The 25,040-nt window shown below is 49.8% G+C and overlaps 1 protein-coding gene across 1 annotated transcript in view; it reads right to left on the bottom strand.

Annotated features, from left to right (window-relative positions):
* The window catches only part of tbkbp1 (TBK1 binding protein 1), a 48,822-nt gene that overhangs the window by 4,704 nt on the left and 19,078 nt on the right, over positions 1-25,040 (bottom strand). The window contains exons 2-9 of the mRNA XM_030340826.1: positions 21,849-22,107; positions 18,693-18,815; positions 15,165-15,269; positions 12,525-12,672; positions 11,420-11,622; positions 9,509-9,570; positions 3,842-3,957; positions 162-982 (exon numbers count right to left, since the gene is read on the bottom strand). Of these exons, the coding sequence (XP_030196686.1) occupies positions 162-982; positions 3,842-3,957; positions 9,509-9,570; positions 11,420-11,622; positions 12,525-12,672; positions 15,165-15,269; positions 18,693-18,815; positions 21,849-22,091 (1,821 nt within the window). The 5' untranslated portion in view covers positions 22,092-22,107. The remainder of the gene's footprint in view (positions 1-161; positions 983-3,841; positions 3,958-9,508; positions 9,571-11,419; positions 11,623-12,524; positions 12,673-15,164; positions 15,270-18,692; positions 18,816-21,848; positions 22,108-25,040) is intronic.

Below are 25,040 nucleotides of genomic sequence, written 5' to 3'. Positions count from 1 at the left end.
CACACAGACACACACACACACACACGCATGCACACACACACACACACAATCATGCACACATTCACACGCACGCACAAGCACACACATGGACACGCGTGCACACACACAGACACACACTTCAGGCCGACCCCCCCCCCCCGCTAGGGGGCGGGACTACTCACGTTGATGCTGGGCCAGGACTGGGCGTGCTCGGCGGACATGTACCCCTGGGGGGGGCAGCTCAGCGTGTTGCTCCGATGGGGGATGGGGAAGACGGAGCAGGAGGAGGGCCCCCGCATGAGGCCGGGGGACATGGACCCGGAGGGGGGCACGCCCAGCGTCCGCGGGGGGCTGATGGGGTGGGGGCACGCCCAGTCCTCGTCGTCGTCCGAGGAGTGGTTCTGTGGCGGCGGGGGGGCCGGCGTGGAGGGGGGCGGCGGCTCGAAGCGCAGGTGGGACAGCTCCGACAGCGGGAAGGGCATCTCCCTGGAGTGGCGCATGGAGCCGTCGTCCCCCCCTCCCCCTCCTCCCCCTCCGCCTCCCCCCCCTCCCCCGCCGCCGCCGCCCCCCTGGTGGGGCCCCGGGGAGCCGCGGTGCTGCAGCCCCCCCATCAGCTGCTGCTGCTGCTGCTGCTGCTTGCTGTAGCCGTCGATGTAGGGGCGGGGCTTGGGCAGCGTGGACACGGGATCCAGCGTGAAGCGGGGGGGCCGCTGGTAGGCCGAGGGGTCCGCCACCTCCGAGTAGCTGCGGCGGCCCTGGAAGCTGGCCCTCAGGTGGTGGCTGGGGGGCCGGCAGGAGTAGGAGGCGGGGCCCTCGTTGACGTCCAGCAGCGGCGAGCGGCGGTGCATGTCGGGGGAGAGCCGCTGGAGCACCGGCGAGCGGCGCTGGGCGATGGGGGAGTGGTGGGCCGGGGGCGGGGCCGGGGAGTGGCGTGGGGAGACGGGGGAGAGCCGGGGGTGGTGGCTGGGGGAGTGGAGGTGGACCGGAGGGGAGTGGCGCTGGACTGGAGGGGGGGGGGGGGGGGGGGGGGGGGGGGGGGGGGGGGGGGGGGGGGGGGGGGGGGGGGGGAGGGGGGGGAGACGTGGAGGTTAGGACCGAGTTAAACACAGAGAGGAAGCAGCTAACAGGAAGAGGCTGGGGTTAGCGTTCAGAGCTATGGCTAGCTCTGGAGCTCTGGCTAGCTCTAAAACGAGTAGACCTTGGTGACGGCTAGACTCTATTCTATAGTTATAGAGCCATAGCTCTTAAACTAGAGTTTAGACCTCGTGAAAGCTAGACTCTATACTATAGTTATAGAGCCATAGCTCTTAAACTAGAGTGTAGAGTTTAGACCTCGGTGACAGCTAGACTCTATACTATAGTTATAGAGCCATAGCTCTTAAACTAGAGTGTAGAGTTTAGACCTCGGTGACAGCTAGACTCTATACTATAGTTATAGAGCCATAGCTCTTAAACTAGAGTGTAGAGTTTAGACCTCGGTGACAGCTAGACTCTATACTATAGTTATAGAGCCATAGCTCTTAAACTAGAGTGTAGAGTTTAGACCTCGGTGACAGCTAGACTCTATACTATAGTTATAGAGCCATAGCTCTTAAACTAGAGTGTAGAGTTTAGACCTCGGTGACAGCTAGACTCTATACTATAGTTATAGAGCCATAGCTCTTAAACTAGAGTGTAGAGTTTAGACCTCGGTGACAGCTAGACTCTATACTATAGTTATAGAGCCATAGCTCTTAAACTAGAGTGTAGAGTTTAGACCTCGGTGACAGCTAGACTCTATACTATAGTTATAGAGCCATAGCTCTTAAACTAGAGTGTAGAGTTTAAACCTCGGGGACGCGGGACTCTAGAGACTATATTTATAGAGCTATTACTAGCTCTATAATTAGAGTCTAGACCTGTGTGACCGCTGGACTCTAGAGACTATATTTATAGCTCTATAACTAGAGTCTAGAGTCTAGACCTCGGTGACAGCTAGAACTTACACTACAGATATAGCTATACTATAGTTATACTAGTTTTAGAGCTAGCCATAGCTCTATAACTATAGTATAAGGTCTAGACTTCTGTGACAACTAGAATCTATTCGATAGTTATAGATCTATGGCTAGTCTTCAACCATAGTATAGAGTCTAGTTATCCGAGAGGTCTAGAATCTATACTATGGTTATAGCGATATGGCTAGTCTAAAACTACAGTATAGAGTCTAGTTGTCAGAGAGGTCTAGACTCAGGGACAAATGCAGCATATAATAACTCACTCAGATGAATGCAAGTCAATCTGTGTTAAAGTTTTACCCACAAAACAAAATTCTACCATTTTGGAACCATGCAACCATGCTAATTTAAATTATTGATCATTATTTGTCGATGACTCACTACCTGGATTAACTGGACATAATCACTTTGAGGGTGCACATAACTATCGTATACTGGTGATTGTATTCCTGTTTTTATTTCAGATTTCTGAAATGAAAAAAGTGTAGTTCGGGATGCACAAATCAACAAAAAAATTATAACATAATATCAGTTATTGTTTGTGAACGGCAAATGAAGGGAAATTATTACGTGTGGACGGTACTTTTAATGTGGTTGGCCTCATGTGGTGAAATAGACCGTAGTATCCCGCCAACCCAATGGCTTACATGATGTGTTATAAGCTCACTCAGACTCAGTCAGAGTAGGCTACCACAGGGGGTCGTGTCTATTGTACTGAGGGCTGGTTGTTTATGACTGTTCTGCCCATGGTATAACATCTATAGACCCCTGTGCAGAGAGATCCTATCCCAGCCTATCAGAAAGCCACACGCCTAATCACCCACTGTATCGATATGAAAATCCATCAACAAGCTTCAACCATTACCAAAAAATATAAACATATCATGTTAAATAAAATATATCTTGTTTTTTAAGACAGGGCCGTTTCCGGGAGAGGCCCCCCAGACACGGGGACTGCCCTGTGAGCGTCTAAGAACCACGAGACGCGATGGGCGGTTTCCAATAAACACGACGCACAGAGCACGAAGACTGGATTCCGGAGAAGGGGAGTCTGTGTTGCTGTTGCGACACCTAAAGCAGCACCCAGGCAGCGCTGGGCTGGGCGGAGGGTAGAGAGCGGAGGCGTACTGTGGTTAGAGACGGGGAGGGGGGGGCATCCTGTGTATCACACAACACGCTCTTAATAGTAAGGAAACCACCGACGGGAGCTGTGCCACCAGCGCGCTGTGGAGCTAAACCCCGCGGCCGGGCTGATGGTTCGCGACGAGAGACGCAGACCTCTGAAAGTGTGTGTGATTTTTAAAGCGAATGAGAGCCAGGGGGAGACGCGCATAGTTAAAAGTAAATAGACTTTAATCAAGCACTGGGCTAAAAATAAGGTGTGACTCAAGCACAACACAACACAACACAACACAACACATTCAGGTTCATCTTTTGATGTTAACGATGTGTTGATTTTTGTGGGCCTGATCGTTGATGTTTGTGTGCGTGATCATTGATATTCTTTTGAACTGGACTAAAATCAAACATCACACTTGGCTCAGTATTATATCAGGTTATGTTGAGTACAACGTACATTTAAATAACGTTTCATCGTTAATAATATCCTTGTGTTTAGAGCCACCGTGTTCATTTAATATTAGATCCGAACAGAATCTAGTGTTAATGCACGCCTGGCAAATCACTGAAGATGTGTTAGATCCAACTCGATCTACGATGATGTCTGCCCATCTGTTTTCAAATAAACTGAGTCCTGTTTGTTCATGGGTTCAAGCCCAGCATGAAGTGCACAGACGTCCATCACACAGCGAACCAATCAGAGTGTGGAGGGGGTGTCTCACGCAGCAGGCTAGGCTAACGCTAACCTGGGCTAGCTTGCTCCTGCGAGGCTTTCCTCAGGATCTCCGTCTGCTTGGAGCTCAGAGCTTGGAGCCGGCCTAGCTCCTCCGTCAGCTCGGTGTAGGCCAGGGCCAGGTTAACCCTGGGGCGAGAGAGAGGGGGGGAGAGAGAGAGAGAGAGAGAGAGAGAGTCATAGAAGGGAGAGAGAGAGTGTCATAGAAGGGAGAGAGAGAGAGAGAGAGAGAGAGAGAGAGAGAGAGAGAGAGAGAGAGAGAGTGTCATAGAAGAGAGAGAGAGAGAGAGAGAGAGAGAGAGAGAGAGAGAGAGAGAGAGAGAGAGAGAGAGAGAGAGTATAAGGTCATTATAGTAATTCAAAAGAAAGTGTTACCTTATAAATGTGATGGTTAGACAATAGGATTAAATACAATAATTATAGGGATTCAAACTTTTGGAGTGATTATTTTTACCCAAAGACACTCAAAGAACTTAGATGCCGTGGAGAATAATGTAATCCTGGATACTGGTGGAATGGGGCTGGATACTGGTGGAATGGGGCAGAATGAGTAACTTCCAGTATAGAACACTGGGTTTGAAACCCAAAGCCCGCAGTCTTCCTGAAGCCATCCCTGAGCAAGAACAACTCATTAAGGAATCATACCTACAGTCCCTGGCCTTGGCTTCAGGTCAGAGCCTCTTCTAAAGGATCGATATGATAGGTTGTGTATTCATCAGACTTGATCGTAACATCAGCGATGGGGAGAGATGGCGTTAAACAGGCCGTTCCACCGAGAGACGTTCTGTGTATTTTTAGAGTGGCAATAACAGAGTTTGATTTAAGAACATGAAATCCAAGCGTTCCCTGGGATCTGTCGGGGGCCATGCGGGGCCCGGTGTTGACAATGCAGAGGCATTCCTGGAGGCGTGCACACAGCAGAATAGATTACCCACACGGTTTAGTGAATTAACCATGGCAACCATCGGCTGTCTTGAATCATTAGCTCGAGAGATATGCAGAAATCGTCTGTGCACTGAAGGCACTAATTCAATATTGACAATGCACCTTTTTTGTGTGATTGTATCAAACGTGATGCGAAACATGCGCTTGCATTTCTTGATTTTATATAGAACCCAAACCAGTGATCTAGTGCAGGATTAGTTCAGCGTGCATGAAAACATAGCGCTTAAGGGTCGATCCTAATTCACCCCTTACCCCTAACCCCTTGATTTTGAACGTTCACGTGCAGGGTAGGGCTGTCCAAATAGTCGAATCATTGAGGGGTAGGGTTACACTTGCAAGTGAGGGTTGTGATATTGCTCCCACCTTGCGAGAAAATTCGAAAATCAAGCAAAATCCTAGGCAAGATGGCGGAAAAAGATGCGACAGGATTGAAAAAGTGTTTCCTTCGTTAATAAATAATAAAAAACGCTGATGACCATCGCATTATCATTATGCCGGTTCAATGTAGCATTGACATTTTCTTTATAACAAGCACAAACGCAATGCGCTGATGCGCTATGCGCTAATCGCTAGTTCGGGAACTTGCTAGCTTTACTACTATGAAGTCATCAACTACGGGTTCACGTGTTTGAATAGAATCGTGTTATATTCCATTCATTCTCATTTGACATAGATATATGATATATACATCATTTTTATTGTAGTTATTTGCAGATTCAATCTGTTAGAATCTTTCTTTAATAATTCTTAAAATAAATGTTGCGCTTCTGCTGTGAAAGGTCTGGGATGAATAGAGGACCTCTTAAAGTGTGAACTCAGATGGATTTGCGTCCTGCAAAGCCTTTCCACTGGTGTGTTCAGCGCAGGCTGTTCTGGTTCTACGTGGATGGAACAGGAGGAGGGGAGTGTGCTGGGGTTGTTTTTTTAGTGAGCGCGACTTCCATCGTGGGGTTTTTGTGGTTTCGTTGTTTTTCAATTATGAGTGTGTGTCATAATCACTTTCTGTGTGTGTGTGTGTATGTGTGTTTGTGTCAGTATGAGTGTGTGTGTGTGTGTGTGTGTGTGTGTGTGTGTGTGTGTGTGTGTGTGTGTGTGTGTGTGTTTTTTTGTCTCAGTATGAGTTTGTTAGTGGCAGTACGAGATTCTTTCTAGTTTCTACAGAATTTCACTGGGGCATTCAAAAGCCCTGTCATCCCGCTTTCAAGGGCAGATACAATATCTTCATGGGGCAAATTAGGGCCGTCCATTTCTGACCCTGAAGTGAGGAGATAAGTGTGTGGGCGACCTCTGACCTCCGACCTCTGAAAGACCTGCCTCAGACTCTTTCTTCCTCATCCTTTCCCTGCCAGTGTGAGTTTGACTCCATCACGGAAGAGACCGTTTTGAGTGCTGCAAACACTTAATAAAAGCCCACAAGGACCGACCCATTGGACACTGGGCTGGACTGGCCCTGCCAGGGGGGGGTCTGGTGATGGGGGGGGGGGGGGGGGGGGGGGGGTTGATGATGTACAATGCTTCTCCTCTCTTCCTCTTTCAGTGAGTTCCACTTTACGTAAATAATCATGGTTTTACAAGAAACGGCTTAGCGGAGAGGGTGGCGGGTTCACTACGTGCTCGGAGCTGTTTCAGGTGCACACACCCCCCCCCCCCCCCTCCCCCCCCAACTGGGGTCCCCTCATTGAGCCCCTGCTCTCACTTTCACATACCTCATTTGTGATTTTCTGTCATTCTCAGTTTGATGGTCTCAACCTACACATTCCTTATATGCAGGGGTGTAGTCTATTTTATTGTAGTGGGTATACTGTGATGATTCCCTCCCAGCCTCGTACAAACCCGTCCGACCGGTACGTGTAGGCCTACGTGTGTGGCGCTTATGGGGTGTCGCACCACACTCACCAACGCAGGGGTCTACAACCTGCTGATTTAAGAGTATAACGATTATCAACAATCATGGAAAGCTGAGTAGGTTTATCAGTTTTAATAACAGTATGAACAAATAGAACACAAAAATGACAAGTTGTCCTTTGTATATCTATAGTAGCAATAGCACATGCTAAACAAGGACAAAATCTACTCAAAATAATTTAATGAACTGTTTACATCCATGGCTAACCAGTGCATGAGAAGGAGATGACAGGAGACTAATGTTTCACCCTTTCAATTGCTCTAATTTGAGCTCTTACTGTTGTTATCTAACATACCATACAGTAATTGAATTGTATAAAAGTGTGAAATTACTGCACCTTAAAAATGACCATGAATTAGCTATACTCTCATTTGCATAGTGATTAACATTATGAATTTCAATTGTGTATACCAACTGTATGTTGGCTGACATTTACCTATAACTTTTTTTCCCTCCACTCTAACCAAGGATGCCTGTTTTTAAATTCCCTAGCCTGACACCCAGTCTGAAAGGCTGGCCAGGGGTTCTCATCTAAACGTAACAAGGAGATATAAAGTGGGATTAAAACATTGTCTTCTGTTGACTACTTATTATGTGGTTTACACATTAATATGGGAGGACTGGACACACACACACACACACACACACACACACACACACACACACACACACACACACACACACACACACACACACACGCACACACACACGCACACACACACGCACGCACGCACGCACGCACACGCACGCACGCACACACACGCGAGAAGGAGGGGCTCGGCCCGCCAACTAACGTGCAGAGATGCAGGGGCAGCTTCGCGCTTCGTAACAGAGACAGGGCAGAGCGCGAGCGCGCAGCGGGAATTTTATGAATGGTGAATGTAGGAGATAACTTCCCCTGCTTAAAGTATTTTATTGCAGTTATACCCAACCGATATTTCCGAAAAATAAACACAGAAGTGAAAGATCTGTCACAAGACGATTGATACGTATCCGTGCACATTTTTAAGTGGGTATACGCAAATCCTGGTGCGTTCCTAGTGGGTATACGGCGTATACCTGCGTATCACGTAGACTACACCACTGCTTATATGGGCATTCGGGCAGGGGGCCTTCTCAGTAATGCCGCGTTTCCACTGCAGGGTGCGGAACGGATCGGATCGCAAAGGTGCGGTAGGGAGGGGGCGGTATAGCCCAGCTCAGTTCCGAGGTTGCGTTTCCACTGCCGACAGTACCCTTGGTGGTAGGCCGGATGTCGATCGCCGCGGCAGCTACGTAAACCAAGAATTCCTCCCCAAGAATGCAGACGAACGTCTCCACCTCCTTGTTCGGCCAAGCAAGCTTTTTACGCGACATGTTAATTGTAAAGAATAATACCTCGAGGCTACTGTTTGTTTGTTTTTATCCCCGCGTCACCCGGAAGTGACGATTCTGTCGACCAATCAATGGAGGGGGGGTGTAGCTAGAATTTCACGGGACCCTTTCAGGCGTCTGGTCTCGTTTTGGGTACCCCAACGGAGGAGTCCCGAGAATGGGGCCGGAACGGGTACGGCAAAGTCCGGGTCACGCCCACTTTTGGCGGTGGAAACGCGACCCGACCCGCACCTTTGCGATCCGATCCGTTCCGCACCCTGCAGTGGAAACACGCCATAAGAGACCCTTTACCCTCCTGGGCCCTTTGCGGTATTGATGGTAATGATGGTAATGATGCGATGGTAAAAGTGCTTTCCCTTTCTTTATTATCAGGTGTGTGCGTGTGCGTGTGTGTGTGTGTGTGTGTGTGTGTGTGTGTGTGTGTGTGTGTGTGTGTGTGTGTGTGTGTGTGTGTGTGTGTCACTTTGTTAGGGTTAACGAGGACAAGGTTTCCAAGGTGACCTGACACACACAGGTAGTAGGGCACACAAACACACACACACACACACTTGCACACACACACAGACGCACACACACAAACACACACACAGGTAGTAGTGCACACACACCGCCCCCCCCCCCCCACACACACACACACACACGCACGCACGCACACACTCACACACACACAAACACAAACAAATACACAGAGGTAGCACACACACACACACACACACACACACACACACACACACACACACACACACACACACACACACACACACACACACACACACACACACACACACACACACACACAGTAGCATACACGCAAGTTGCCAAGAAGGCAGCGATAAAGAGTTCAGCCGTTGCCATGGAGACGGCCATGGGGAGTTACAGTGTGCAGCACCGCCCTCTGCTGGTCACTTGAAGACACTGAGCGCTGATCGATTATTGACAACACATGAAGACAATGATAACATACAGCTTCTTGTGTATCGGCAGCATGAATATACCTTCGCAACAACAATATAAAGTAAAAACCTCCACCTCCCCCCCTCTCCTTCCTCCCCCTCTCTCCTTCCTCCCCCCTCTCCTCCCCCCCCTCTGTCTCCGTCTCTCTTCATTGCTCTCTTCCTTCTGCACTTTCTTTCTCCTTCATTATTTCTGCACTCCTCCTTTTTTAATTCGCCTTCTAATGAAACTAAGAAAAGCCGATTAAGAATTGTAAACAATCCTGGGAAATGTGGTTCATTTTATCCTAATTAATCCCGTCTGACTGTCAGTGCTTTCCTTTAGAGCCGATATTCCTTATTCTGGTTTAGTTTTTTTTCAGATGTTCCCCACTTTCTCATCATCCCTCCCCCCCCCCCCAGCTCCCCCCTCTCATCCCCCCCCCCCCCCCCCCCCCCCCCCTCTCATCCCCCCCCCCCCCCCCCCCCCCCCCCCCCCTGCTGGACAGCCGTCGCCACTTACTGTTCGTCCCCCACCTTCTTTATCCACTCCACATCACACTGCTCGCAGGACGAGGTCATTTCCTGTGGAAGTGAAGCGTGAAATTAGATTAACAAGGCAAGGTGCTGTGGGGGGGGGGGGGGGGGAGTGAAGGGGGGAGAAAAAATAGAGCTGGGTGTGACTCTGCAGCACCGCAACTTTAACACAACGATGAGCTCCACCGTTGGGGTTCGTCCACTAGCTGGACAAAGCGCTTCGGTATAAGTGCTGTAGGTAAGAGTGAAGGGGAGGATCTAATGTGAGGGTAATCTGTTAGAAATGCCAAAGCCGTCGGTCGACTATAAGTGGTGAAATGAGAGGATCTGTTTGGGGTCGACTGTGGGCCTGCTCTGTATCACGCAATTCAGATGTTAGAACGCTCTATATAACTTCAGACCAATCAGGGGCCATCTCTTCCCTGATTGGTCGGGGGTTCCAGCTACAGGTGTGTAAATGCAACAAGCAGAGCTGAGGGGAAGACAGGGTTTCATGTCTGTATTTATATTTTTTTATTCTTGCTCCCTCTCTTTCAGTGCTAGAACCGTCCCTACAGCACCTTTCAGTGTTAAGCATCACACTTTAGTGTTACTTTAAAGTTCAAAGACGGTTTCCCGTTTTCATTCAAAACATCAATGTCTTCTGCGGTTGGCCTGCACGTCCATCCAGCACCAGACTCTCGCACCGCGGGTCACAGACTTCCGTTGCTAGGACGCGCTTTTGAGCCAATCACAACAATGACCAATTACATTATGAATCAGGTGGCAGCCTGGCAGAGAAAAGGATAATTGAATAACCAAATAACTTTAACAATTCAGGACTGAAGGTAAACAGCTCTCTGTGAGAGAGAGAGCTTCTCTCTTCATTAGAGAGAGAGAGGAACAGAGAAAGGCACTGCTTTGGGTCATTCTCTATGCATAGCATTATGCAGCCATTATCCTTTGACCCACACACACACGCAATCGCACAAGCACACACACACACACAGGAATAGTTATATACAGAAAGCTTTCAACCTCGCAGTCCAAAAAGCGTTTCTTTCTCTGTAGATATGAAACGGTACACAATGAGGCTACTTGAAACACAATCACCACACTCGGTCGCGTTCTCCTGGTTCCATCAACCACTCTGTTAACCCGCCACCACACTGTGATTGGGCAGTTGATTAGATTTCCCACAGCACTGTCTTGAAACAGAAAATGGCTTTTGAGACCAGAAGCGAAGCACTTTGAATAAAACGCACACACTGGCAGTCCAGTAGGTCCTCAACCCTGAGCCTCCGAGAGATTCAGACGGGATTCCAAATTTGGAAAAATGTTCTCTATTAGATAAAAGCTTTGAAACGGTGAAGTCAATTAGCTTATTCCAGACATGATGTCCAACTGGTTTGTCGTGATTGTATTTCAAGTGGCCACCGGGCGTGCTATTTCACATTCAAGCCAGCCATACGGCCGACCCCGTTAGCGGTGGGTGCACACACACACGCACAGGTAGACTCACACGCAGGCACACAAACACACACACACACACACACACACACACACACACACACACACACACACACACACACACACACACACAAACACACACACAGGTACACACGCACACTCATGCACAGACACACACATACATACACACACACACGCGCACACACACACACACACACACACACACACACATACACAGGTACACATGCACACTCATGCACACACACACACACAAACACACACACACACACACTCACAGGTACACGTGCACACTCATGCACACACACACGTACGAGCATACAGACACGCACGCGCACACACAGGGACACCGGTGATTGGTTGATAACCAACACAACAGTTTGCTATCGTCCAATCACCAGAGAGCGATAGTGTAGGACCCGGTACTGACCCGGTCGCGCTGGCTGTTCTGCAGCTGCTCCACCTCCTCCTTCAGCCTCTCACACACCACCTTGGCCTCCTCCTCCCGCAGACACGCCCCTTGCGCCTCGTGCCGCGCCCCCTCTAGCTCCGCCTCCAGCCGCTGAAGCTTCAGGTCCGACAGCGCGTCCAAACTACGGGAGCTCTGGAGGGTCAGAGCGGGACAATCCAGCACTGGGAGGGAGAGGGAGGGAGGGAGGGGGGGAGAGAGAGAGAGAGAGAGAGAGAGAGAGAGAGAGAGAGAGAGAGAGAGAGAGAGAGAGAGAGAGAGAGAGAGAGAGAGAGAGAGAGAGAGAGAGAGAGAGAGAGGGAGGGAGGGAGGGAGAGGGAGAGAGAGAGAAAGGTGTTATAATCTGTGATTCATTCATAACTCTTAAGAAATGGACTTGGGTACACAGAAGCCAACTAGAATCTCGTGTGTGCGTCACCAGGACTCAGGCCACGGCCACAGTGACCCGTTGGAAGCCTCTGCCTCAAAGTCCTCTTCTCTGCTTCTACCTGAACGCTGTGGCCTGCGTGGGCAACGGGATTCACTTTCCAATGCTCTGTCCTTCACGCAGAATACCTTAGTACTCTCTCTCTCTCGCTCTCTCTCTCTCTCCACTCCTTATGTGACTGCCTACATGATACTTGCTTATTCCCTGTCAGATGACTGTTCCTGCTGAGCGAACAAGTGTGTGGGTCCACACACACACACACATGCACAAAACTGTGCATGTGTGAGCGGCCCAGCTGCTGCTGGTTCCCCTCCAGTATTTAAATGCGTTTAAAGGTTAGAGGCAATTCACTTCAAAAGGCAACCAGACTGGTCTGTGGATCCGTTGGACAACAGGAGAAGCTCAACGAGAACGTCTGCTTTTTAAAACCTGTTCATCTCTTCTTTGTTTGTTTGCGTGTCCATATCGCCAAGCGCCTTCCCGCTCAGTGAATGAGACCCCCACGTTGGCCCGCTGCTAACGCTACATGCTACATGCTAACCGCTACAAGATGGCCACCGCGGCGGCGGCCATCTTGTAGCGGTTAGCATGTAGCATGTAGCGAGTCGTCAGACAGCGAGACCCGCCCCCCAGACTCACTGTGCGTCTCGGAGGAGGCGTGCAGCTGCAGGTACTGCATGTCCTTGCTGCGGAGTTGCGTGTTGAGCTTCTGCAGCGAGCCGTCCCGCTGCCGCAGCGCCGCCTCCAGGCCCAGGATCCGCTCCACGTGCTTCTCCACCAGGTTGGTCTGGAGACGGCCACGCGTGCGCACACACACACACACGCACACACACACACAGACACAAACACGCACACACACACAGGTAGACACATGCACAGATACACATAGTCACACATGCACACATGCACAGGTAAACACACATGCAGGCACGCACACACACACGCACAGGTACACACACGCACACGTAACACACGTAGGAAGACACACGCACACACGCACGCATGCACAGGTAGACACACACGCAGGCGCACAAACATGTACAAACACACACACACACGCACACAAACACACACACACACACACACACAGGTAAACACACATGCAGGCACACAAACATACGCACGCACTCACAGGTACACACACAGTTACACACACATACACACACGCAGGTACACACACATGCATACACACGTACGAAAATACAGGCACACACGCTCGCACAGGCACAGGCACACACACACACAAAAACACACAATCACAAAAAGTACCATGAGACCAGGTTCGATGCCGTACGTAGAGCAGGTGGACGAGCGGTAAAGCGTAGGCCTAAAACACATCAACTTCGCGAGCTTTCGGTCGCTGACATTCAAACTCTGCAAGGGCTGGCCAGGCGGTCATTTTGACTTCCCGAGTGGCGACCTTAATCCCTTAATGGCCCGGGCGGCAGCGGAGCGCAGAGGAAGCTGCTCTGTGTCTGCTCTCTCTGAGGACACGGGTCTATCAGAACCTGGGCGTCCTGGCAACAGGTGGGCTGGCTGGAGCGAGTGCTTTGGTTTACATTGATTCTGACACGCCGCCAATCCGCCCCTCTCAGAAGGAGACAACCTTGAACAAAGGTGTTGCGAGACTCAATCAACTCTTTAGCCTCGCCTCAAAACAACATCAGGGACAAAAGACGTATATTTAAGTGATGCCTGAATCATACTATTTTCTATGACTTTCTCAGGATACATTTTCGGGATTTGAATAGTTATGGATATTAATAAGATGAGGTTTGAGGTTGGATGTGGAACCTTTACGAGATAATGTGTTTCAGGAGCGGGCAGCATGGCCTGTTCGGAAAGTTCAACTTACTGAATCTAAAGCCATCAAGGCTTTAAAAGTAGCAATTCCCAAAGCCTACTCCTGATTTTATGTTGACCGATTTAACAAATAAGTCCAAATGTCACGCTGCGGCTGAACATTTGGAGAGAGTGGTTCTGATTGGACCTCCTACTGGCTTTGTGTTGCAGAGGTTCTGAGTGCTGAGTAGAAAGCCTTGTTTCTAATCATCTTTCTTGCATACGGTTCGTAACAGACCCACAATTTCCGTTTCTCCGTCTGTGGTCTTTTATATTTACATAACATTTACATTCAGGAAGTTGAGCAGACGCTTTCATCTAAAAGCAACGTACAATAAGTACCTTTGTCAGTAGAAAGAGAAACAACAGCAAATCGCTGTCGGTACAGTAAGGATGTGACCAAGTGACCAGCACTAACACTCACTAGGTTAACCCATTCCCCGTATACAACATACACTGCTAGGATAGGATGCTACACGATGCTTAGCTCTACTTTTAAGTGCCAGGACGTACAACATACAATAAGTGCGTACATTAAGTGCCGTATCTTTTATACAAACCCTTGCATCAGGACCCGACCGCAAGTTTCAGTCCTGCACGAGGTCACAGTTTGATCAATCTAACGGCGGGTAGGGTTCATCGACATGAGAGAAACACCGGCCTGAGTCGAGCGTACTCCGACCTGCAGAGGCCATGTTCTATTTCTGATGTTTCCTATTCAGACCGATCACGCCCGCGCTTCGTTCCCGCCTCCACACTAATTGCTTCGTATTTGAACAGAAAGGTACAAGTCACAGCATCCGGCAAATCAACAAATGTAGCGACACAGACGCAGTCAGACACCTCCACGGGGCTGTCCTAACGTGAGGACGGCGTCGACGAGGCTGAACGGCCGGACGCAACGCTTTAGCTTTGTTGAGGAGAACCAGCTGCGCAGGAAAAAGTGAAGCACTTTTTAGCGTTTTTATAAAACGTGAAGACGACATTGAAGTAATGCTATATTCAGACCGGCGGCTTGTGAAGCTATCACTAGGCTAGCAACCTGTCCCATGCAAGCTATCAGCTATCGCTAGGCTAGCCCCTGTCCCATGCGAGCTATCAGCTATCGCAAGGCTAGCCCCTGTCCCATGCAAGCTATCAGCTATCGCTAGGCTAGCCCCTGTCCCATGCAAGCTATCAGCTATCGCTAGGCTAGCCCCTGTCCCATGCAAGCTATCAGCTATCGCTAGGCTAGCCCCTGTCCCATGCAAGCTATAAGCTATCGCTAGGCTAGCCCCTGTCCCATGCAAGCTATCAGCTATCGCTAGGCTAGCCCCTGTCCCATGCAAGCTATCAGCTATCGCTAGGCTAGCCCCTGTCCCATGCAAGCTATCAGCTATCGCTAGGCTAGCCCCTGTCCCATGCAAGCTAAGCAGCAGCAGGTGTGTTGGAGCTCACCATCTTGTCCAGGTCTCTCTGGAGGTTGCTCTTCTCCATGTGGATCTTCTCGTAGGCCTGGATCACATCCTCCAGCTGGCCCTCACGCTCCTTCCTCTTCTGGAGCTGGGTGAGAGAGAGAGAGAGAGAGAGATAGAGAAACAGAGAGAATGAGAGACAGAGAGACAGAGAGAGAGAGAGAGAGAGAGAGAGAATGAGAGAGAGAGAGAGAGAGAGAGAGAGAGAGAGAGAGAGAGAGAGAGAGAGAGAGAGAGAGAGAGAGAGAGAATAATGAAAAGCACAGTAAACAAAAGTAAAACGTCCTTCAACTTGTACGAGGGCTTAGAAAGTCTATCCGATGTCAACAGTGCCATCCGTTCTCCCTCGTCTATACCTGAATGCAATCGCTTGTGGTCACCAAACAGGGTTGTTCTGTAGACAGTGACATCATCGCAGAGAATAGTTCACAAATGGACCCAATATGATTGGCCAAAAAAGAAAGCGAGAGAGATTTCAAGAGAGATGGAGAGAGAGAGGGAGCGAGCAGAGAGGGATGGGGAGAGAGAGCAGAGAGAGAGAGAGCAGAGAGAGGGATGGGGAGAGAGAGTTGGAGAGAGATAGCAGAGAGAGAGAGGGCGAGAGGGAGAGAGAGAGAGAGAGAGAGAGAGAGAGAGAGAGAGAGAGAGAGAGAGAGAGAGAGAGAGAGAGAGAGAGAGAGAGAGAGCAGAGAGGGGGATGGGGAGGGAGAGCTGGAGAGAGACAGAGGGAGAGACAAAGAGAGAGAGCCAGGTAGCGATGGACAAGGCCAGGTTGAAGGGCTCTGCCAGTGCTGCTTGAGAAGGTTTGCAGTGTGGCTATGGTAACACAGCAGTGAGCTGATGCCAGACTGCAGGATCAATCAATAACACCACCAGCAGACGGTGTACCATCTCTATGGAGATGAAGTGCTCTTCAGAGTCGATGCGTTCTCTCTCTGCTTAGAGAGTGCATTACAGATATATGTCGAAGGTTTGATTGTGTATATATGGGTGGTTTTAAAATCCATTATTTATCTTGACAACACAAAAACCACGTCAGTCACTATTGTCGGTATTGAGAATGTTCGGCTTGCAAGGTTTATTTTGGAGAAACATAATCTCTACATGTCCATAATTAAGTTAATTAATGAATTCTTAATCACGTTCTCAAAGGACTCTTACCAGCCGTAGTCACACAACAAACTTGCAATTAATATATAACACAAAATTATCAAAGTGATCAAAATAGTTTCCACGTTGGGAAAGGCATGTCTATTTCCAAATGGCGTTCTGCGTGCTTCTATGAGCAGGACAGCAGAAACACAGCGGAACCACAGCAGAACCACAGCAGAACCACTGCAGAACCACAGCAGAACCACTGCACGGAGACCAGACCAAGGACATCTCTCCTGTCCCAATGGAACCAGGAGCTTGACAGTGTTCTGCTCCTACTCTCATCCATACAGTCAGCGCTCTTGGCTGTATAGTTACTTGCTGGAAATGGAAGATTTCCATTTCTACTTTGGCGAGTCACTGTTCTACAGTAAGACGCTCACAATCTCTGTACGCAGTGTGCTCTCAGTTCCATCACTCTGATTGGCCTGTGACCTTGTTTGTCCCGGAGAGAATTGCAGCAATTACCCCCCCCCCCCCCCCCCCCCCCCCCCCGCCCCCTCCTCCTCCTCTCTCTGTTTTATTTTCACAATTCTTGCTGAACTTAATACTACTTTCCCTCCATAGCAATAACAGTTAATCCCTCCATAGACATAACAGTAGAATAGCGTGCTGATGTAAAATGGCGGCCGGTGGGATATTGAGGGTGCTGCACACCCTCTTCCTCTTCCTGTTCTGTTGCCATGGCAGCGCCACGATAACAATGTGTGAAAAGATGAAGCTGACACTGAATCTGTTTTGAAAAGTGACGGTGCATTGGTGTAACTTTTATTTTATTTTGTCTGTATCACAGATGTGGAGGTGTCTGCGGTTTGTCAACCTTGTTTTTTTTTTGTATTTTGTGCTTTTTAACAAAACACGAAAAAAAAAAATTGTCCAAAAAAATATATTGTTGTGGTGAAAATCACATCTACATCCCCACTAGTAAGGCAACGCTAGTTTCAGAATCCTAAACACAAGCACAATAACAAGTCTGGAGAACCAACCTGGACCAGGTCTAAGGAGAACCACAGGACCAGGTCTATGAAGAACTACCTGGACCAGGTCTTATAAGGTCCGTCCTCCCCCAGGACCAGGTCTTAGGAGGTCTGTCCTCCCCCAGGACCAGGTCTTAGGAGGTCTGTCCTCCCCCAGGACCAGGTCTTATAAAGTCTGTCCTCCTCCAGGACTAGGTCTTCAGAGGTTTGTCCTTCTCTGCGTTCTTCTGTTGAAAACCACCGCCCATGTATTTTTAGCTGTCCAGGCCCGCTGAGTGAGACCACGTTGATGCCAGGGCTTAGCAGGTCATCTGCGAGGACTGAGAACTTCCCGCTCTCTATTGTGTCTACACAATAGTGGGCAGCTTTCTCCCCAATTATCTGCCCTACCAGAATAGCAGCGCAACTCCAGTGGAATCAGGAAAACTATTACTGCGCCTCTCTCCTCCCTCCTCCTCTCTCCTTCCTCCTCCTCTCTCCTTCCTCCTCTCTCCTTCCTCCTCCTGTCTCCTTCCTCCTTATCCTTTCTCCTCCTCCTCCTCCTCTCTCCTTCCTCCTCCTGTCTCCTTCCGCCTCCTTTCTCCTTCCTCCTCCTGTCTCCTTCCTCCTCCTCTTTCCTTCCTCCTCCTCTCTCCATCCTCCTGTCTCCTTCCTCCTTCTCCTTTCTCCTCCTCCCTCCTTCCTCCTCCTCTCTCCTTCCTCCTCTCTCCTTCCTCCTCCTCTCGCCTTCCCCCTCCTCTCTCCTTCCTCCTCTCTCCTGCCTCCTCCTCTCTCCTTCCTCCTCCTTTCTCCTCTCTCCCTCCTCCTCTCTCCTCCTTCTCCTCCTCCTCTCTCCTTCCTCCTCCTCCTGTCTCTCCTCTCATACCTCCCCTCTGCCTCAGACCTTAAACTGTTGATAACATTGGTATGGCATCAGAACGATGAAAAATGTCTTTGCTTCATATGACGACAACGAAATCACAATCTCCCATTGACTTAGACACACACACGCATGAAAACACGCTCACGCTCACACACACACCCATTGATTTCTTGTCCTATTTCTCCTCTCTGTGCGTCACTCTGGTATCTAATCCATCTTCTCTCTCTCTCTCCCTCTCTCTCTCTCTCGCTCTTCCTCCCCATCTGTCTCTGTCTCTCGCTTCCTAGCCTTGGAACCCCCCCCATTGCCCCCCCCCCAGGTCCTACCTCTTGACCCTCCCCCACCCTGTGCATTAGGGTCCCCCCCGCCCCCCCCTACCTCGTGCGTGATGGTCCCCCCCCCAGGGTCCTACCTCGTGCGTGACCCCCCTCCCTTACCTCGTGCGGGAGGGCGTTGACTCTCTGTTGCAGGTCCCCCCCCGACCCCCCCCCGTGCGTGACCCCCCCCCCCCCCCCCTTACCTCGTGCGTGAGGGCGTTGACTCTCTGTTGCAGGTTCCCGTTCTCTGAGTGCAGCAGCGCCGTCTCCTTGGTCTCGAAGGAGCAGTAGGAGTTGTCCTCGCCAAACTCGCTGATCATCGGGAACTACGGCCACACACAACAGAGCAAAGCCACAGGTTAGACATATGTTAGCCCTGTTAGCCCACTTAGCCTTGGTAGCGCTGTTAGCCATGTTAGCCATGATGGCCATGTTAGCCCTGTTAGCCCTGTTAACCCTGTGAACCATGTTAGCCATAGGTTAGTCATGTAAGCCACAGGTTAGCCATGTTAGCCACGTTAGCCCTGTTAGCCATGGTAGCCACAGGTTAGCCTTGTTAGCCATGTTAGCCCATTACTTTGTTTTCAAGCCAATTGATTGTTTACAGTAAATTGTGTTTTTAAAATATAAAGAAAGAAAGGATGGTGTACAGAGAAACCTTTAATATAGCCTATTCTAAGAAAGTAGACATAGAACAATAACAGAAAAAAGAATACAGCAAATTGAAAATCAATACATTATAAATATTGTTGAGTAGATTTAGTAATATGGCGATTATTGGGTCACTTTGTGCATGCCTCATATTTACTTTCCGTCGTCATGTTTTCCTGTGTTTGGTGTTCATGTGTTTGCTGAACAGAGCAGATCAGTGCTGCTGACTCCATCTGTTCCCTGCTGGTCTCGTGCAGTCATAACGTGTGTGGAGGTGCATCTGGTCTCAGATCAGCCGCTGCATGTGTTTTCATCTCTTTCATACCGTCAGCTGAACACCAAACAGTCTTGTTGAGAGTGTAGGGGTTCACCCTGAGGTCAAACGCTGGGGGCCATTGTCATTGAACACAGTACTGAAAATCTTTTAATAGCGTTCATCGACTGCTTTTATCCTATCCACTAGCTGTTGAAAACGGTGTGGAATCATAGCCATATTAGCATATTTTTTACAAAAGTACAAACGTGGGTTGTGGCCAATAAGTTACAAACAATGTTTTCGACATGAAAAAGATTGAACTTAACCCAGACGTGTTCATCATCTATCAGTGTGCACGCTTTTACAGCACCTGATCGTTATCTGAATGGAGTGACACGGTTCCCGAGTGTAAGCCCTACAGTGTAAAGTGTCCCCGTCCCTCAGCCAACCGCAACAGAACCTTTCTGCCACTTAATCCTCCCAAAGTAGAAGAGTGTTTTAAGTCGAACATCCCTTTTCCATTTAGTAGTGACATGTCCTTTCACTCAGAGTGAGCAGAAGATGTCCCAGAAGAGCCGGTCTGAGAGTGCAGACGGCCGGGGACCCTCGGCTGAAGAACGGCTCGTCAATCGGCCTCTCACAGCCTGACTGGCTCCTCTGAGGAGTGGGTGCACGCCGTCGCCTGCACGAGGTGGTGTGAGATTCATATGATTGCTCCTATATTTAGCCCCTTCATTTGTGAGATGTTTGAAGAGTATGAATAATTTAATAGACGCTCTTCAATGTGGATCAGGTTATCAGGTCGTAAACGCTGCATCAAATTAGAAAATAATTTGGTCCAAATCTTCCTTTGAAATCGTGGATTCTAACGACGGCACGTGTCGGATTCTACCTCGGCACAGGTGAGAGGAGGCTCAAAACACAGCTGCTGTGCTGCAAAACAACACCTGCCTCGGGAAAACACCGTCCTGGACAAACTGTGCTGTCAGCCTGAGAGGACATCAGCGTGGTCTCGTGAACAGAAGCTGTTGGATAAACTACACTTGGAGGGGCAAAGGAATATCAAAACTGAGTCATTTGTCAACCTCACAGATTTGGCGCAGGCTGTGTTGGCTTGGTATGACCTCAATCAGTGGCCGGTTGCTATTAGCAATGGCTGTAGCCTCCACACGGAGAGGTACTGGCAGAGCATCAGAGCTCACGGTGCTGACGACTGGGACCAGTTGAGACGGGACTGGTGTCTCACAGCCTCCACCATGACTCGGACATTTCTGCAGACATCTTTGGCCTGAGCGTGGCTATCCCGGAATAAACAAAAGGGACCGTTCTCACGGCTCTGAGGGAAGACGGATGTGTTCTGACAGCGCGTGAGCCAAAGGGCCGCAGACGAAAATGTGAGCCGAATCTATCTGCATGCAGTGTAGTGCAGTGTAGTCCAGTGTACACATTGCAGAACAAATCCCTGTTTGTCAACGCCACCGGCCCCCGGAGTCTTTCCTCCAGATCGGTTTGTTTTGTAGGGTGTAAAGTGCAGACCCAAACTGATTAACACTCTGACCAGCTGACTACGTTGTGGGAAGCGTGAGTAGAAAGGAGGAGTTAATTCATAAAGGCCTCCCACCTCCTGTTACGTCCTTGACACAAACTACTTTTTACTTTCAATCACCAAGCCATTTATCGGTGGTTGTAGGATGGCACTCTGGTCAGGTCTTTGAAATACTCTTTTCCTCTAAACAAACTATTATGCACCCAATTCCTTGTGCCCACAGAGGCCACATAAGCTATGAATGTAACTTAATCACAACTGCCACAACATGAATAAATGAAGCATCGCGCTCATAAATGTTCACCTTTGGTCGACTCTACAACTTTTTCAAAAGATTTTGGGGTATTTATTTTGTGAATCCAAAGTGTGGTGGGCAGTGAATGTAGGCTGTATCCTCACTCAAACCATCACCTCCACATTGCTTTCTAAAGCGTGGTTCCCAAGCAGTGTTTGGCCTCATCTGTAGGCACCCATCTGTCCTGTGACTCATAGCTGAACTCTGAGACACTGAGCCAAAACATCGCTTTCAGTGGTTTCTTCCAGAAGATAACTTTGAGGTAACTCTCAAAACCACACGCAGACGTACGCCCACACACAGACACACAAGCACACTCACAAATGAACACAAACACCCACGCACACGCACGGAGCACACACACACACACACACACACACACGTGGATGTACACACACACACGCACGCGTACGCACACAAACACGCACGCACACGCAATCACACTTACTCACGCACACACACGCAGACACACACACACACACACACACACACACACACACAAACGGTCACACACACACACACACAAATAGACACACACACAGACACACACACTTACTCACCCCCCCCACACACACACACACACACACACTTACACACACACGCGGACGCACCTTGATCTCGTAGATCTTGAGCTTCCTCTTGATGCCGCTGTTCTCTCGCTCCAGGCTGGCCAGCCGCGTCTTGATGTCCTGATAGGCCGAGATCAGGGTGAAGTGGGGGGCGGAGTAGACGTCGTCGGAGCCCAGGGGGGAGGAGTGCCACGCCACGTTCCCGCAGCCGTCCTCCTTCAGCCCCCCCGCCTCGCCGCCCCCCCCAAGGAGCCCCAGCTCCCCCCCGCCGAACAGAGACTCCATCGCTCTGAGTCCCGTCCTGCAGAGGAGGGAGGAAGAGGAGGAGGAAGAGGAGGAGGAGGAGGAGGAGGAGGAGGAGACGGGCGTCAGTGTGTTTCGCATCTTTAGAACGTCGTTAGCAAGTTTAGCATCGTTAGCACAGACTTAGCATGCATCGTTAGCGTGCACAAAGTTAGCATGTTTGGCATCGTTAACACAGAGTTAGCACGCATCGATAGCGTGCACATAATTAGCATGTTTGGCATCGTTAGCACATAGTTAGCATGCATAATTGGCAAACATGTTTACTCTACATATTTGAGTCTTTTAGAGGCATTGGAGATGTGGAGTCAATACTGTGTGGATTAAAGTCCTCTTCAGCGTAGTTCATCAAAGGATGAACTAACATCAACATTAGTTCAACCTGATCCTATTGGTTCATAAGAAACCCACAAAGAGGCTGACCCAGAACACTGTGGAGAAGTCAGTCCTTAATTCAACCAAGTGGCTCATGTGAAGTGGGAGTCCAGAGGCCAAAGGCAAGCGGCCCTTACAGCCAAGCTAACAGCCAAGCTAACAGCCAAGCTAACAGCCAAGCTAACAGCCAAGCTAACAGCCAGGCTAACTGCCAGGCTAACAGCCAGGACCCTGGCTCTGACCACTACAGCTGAAGCTGCAGAGGACAGCCTGAAACACCAGCCTGCTGGTTCCTTTCTTCTGCGCAACAAATGCTAACAAAACAGCCCTCCACCGGTAGCTAGTTAGGTAGCAACGAGACAAAGGGCCATGCTAAATATAACAACACAAGACTCCGACGAGAGCGCCAGCTACTGAACACAAAGCACATTGTGTAGTGTTTCATTACTCGGTCTGAAGTGAACTCTGTGTATATGGATATAGCTGCCTTCATCTTTTTACAGCCCAACATCCAACCGAAAGATCCATAAAAGTAAAAAAACATCCACGCCGTTTTCTTGGTACAGGTCAGGCCCCGCGTGGGAGTGTGTGTGTTTACTGGGAGGCCATTGCTCACCGTCCAGTTTGGCTTTTGAGTTAGGACTACTAACTCAAAAGCTCTATTTAAAAATGACGCTACATCTTGCGATTCTCCTCCAGTATTTATGGGACGAGGTCGGGCGTGCGTGGGCTTGTGAGTGTGCGTATGGGCCAATACCTGCTGTCCGCCTCGACCTCTAGCCTCTCACATGAGCAGCTGTCGACCACAGAGAATCGAAGGAACAGGACTAATCCAAAGACTTGGTCCTTTGGGTTCTCAGAGTGTATTTACGTGGCCAGAGATGTGTTCTACCTCCTTCGCTCCATCTCCTGCTAGCTGCTACGCGTGGTATGTTGGTAGCTCACCATGCTCCGTGATTGACTCACCCCCCCCCCCCCCCATCCACCCTACCCCCTCCCCCCCCCCCGTGGCGTTCTCCCCCGTCACTCGGGGCTGAACATGAGTCACACTCAGCACCTCGCGTGTCGCTGCCACCCAACGTCGGTGTGAATAATGAATGGGGGAGAGAGCGAGAGAGAATATAAAAACAGACTTTTAATGTGAAGAAACGAGGTGCCGTCATTTCAATCGACGATGAAATGACAGCAGTGGGTTGCGTGTACGAAACCGTGCCGGGGTTAAAGAGCAACACGACACCGCACTGATTTGATGTTCCCACTGTGGATGCAACAACTGATGCTGCTCGCCCCTCAAGTCCCAGCACCTCCTCGTGAGTCAGCCCTTGCCTACTGGGCTATTTAAAACGTATCTTCTCGCTTTCTCTCTCTCTCTCTCTGTCTCTCTCTCTCTCTCTCTCTCGCTCTGTTGCTATCATTAACAGGTCTGCAGTGTAAACCAAGCCTTGGCTTGCATGCACACACACATGTGCACACACACACATGCGCACACACACGTAAAGACACACACACACACACGCACGCACACATCACCCACGCAGCGAGCCTACATGTGTGTACCATATCTCAGCCGATGGAGAGAACCGTTTCAAGTTACACAACACACTGCCGCATTTGTTTTCAAACGGGCACGAATCCCGCTAGTCAGCGTTATATCAAGTCCTCTCTATATATGTATTATATTAATATGGTGTATAGTGTGGCACAGCTGGACCTCCTCTAGGCTGTGTACCATTTCACCTCGTGGCCGGAGGACCGTACACACGGGACCCCACCGGGCCGGCCCTGGGGGACCCCGGCTCCCAGTATCAGGGTGCTCATCCCCCTGGTATAAGGGTGCTTCTCTCTGGTTCCAGGGTGCCAGCTCAGTGATGAGGCTGTTCTCCTACACACCAACACAACAGATCACACACACGCGCACGTGCACATACACAGACACATGCGTTCACACACACAGACACAGACAGACACATGCATGCACACAAACACATACACACACACACAGCCACACATACACACACACGCACACACACACGCAGACACATGTGTGCACATACACACAGACACATGCGTTCACACACACAGAAACACACGCACGCACATGCATGCACACACACAGACACATGTGTTCACACACACAGTCACACACAGACACATGCATGCCCAAACACACACATGCACGCACACAAACACACACACACACACACACACACACACACACACACACACACACACAAACGCACACACACACACAGCCACACATACACACACACGCACGCACACACAGACACAAACAGATCCTCACACACAGGCTCAATCAGCCGTTCTTGGCTCATCTACTCAGCCTCTAACATGATGTTGTGTCTGCTTCATGGACTCCATGCTCCATCCCTGGCCGCTGAAGGAGGGACAACGAGAGGGCTCACAGCGTGGGGTACCAGGGTACAGCCCGGACCCTCTTCAGGGTACCAGGGTAGAGCCCGGACCCTCCTCAGGGTACCCAGGGTACAGCCCGGACCCTCTTCAGGGTACAAGGGTACAGCCCTGACCCTCCTCAAT

This window comes from Gadus morhua, chromosome 18 (genome assembly GCF_902167405.1).
Source record: "Gadus morhua chromosome 18, gadMor3.0, whole genome shotgun sequence".
NCBI classification, from domain to species: Eukaryota; Metazoa; Chordata; class Actinopteri; order Gadiformes; family Gadidae; genus Gadus; species Gadus morhua.
Note: the sequence above shows the minus strand (reverse complement) of the source record. Positions and strands in the feature narration are given on the sequence as shown.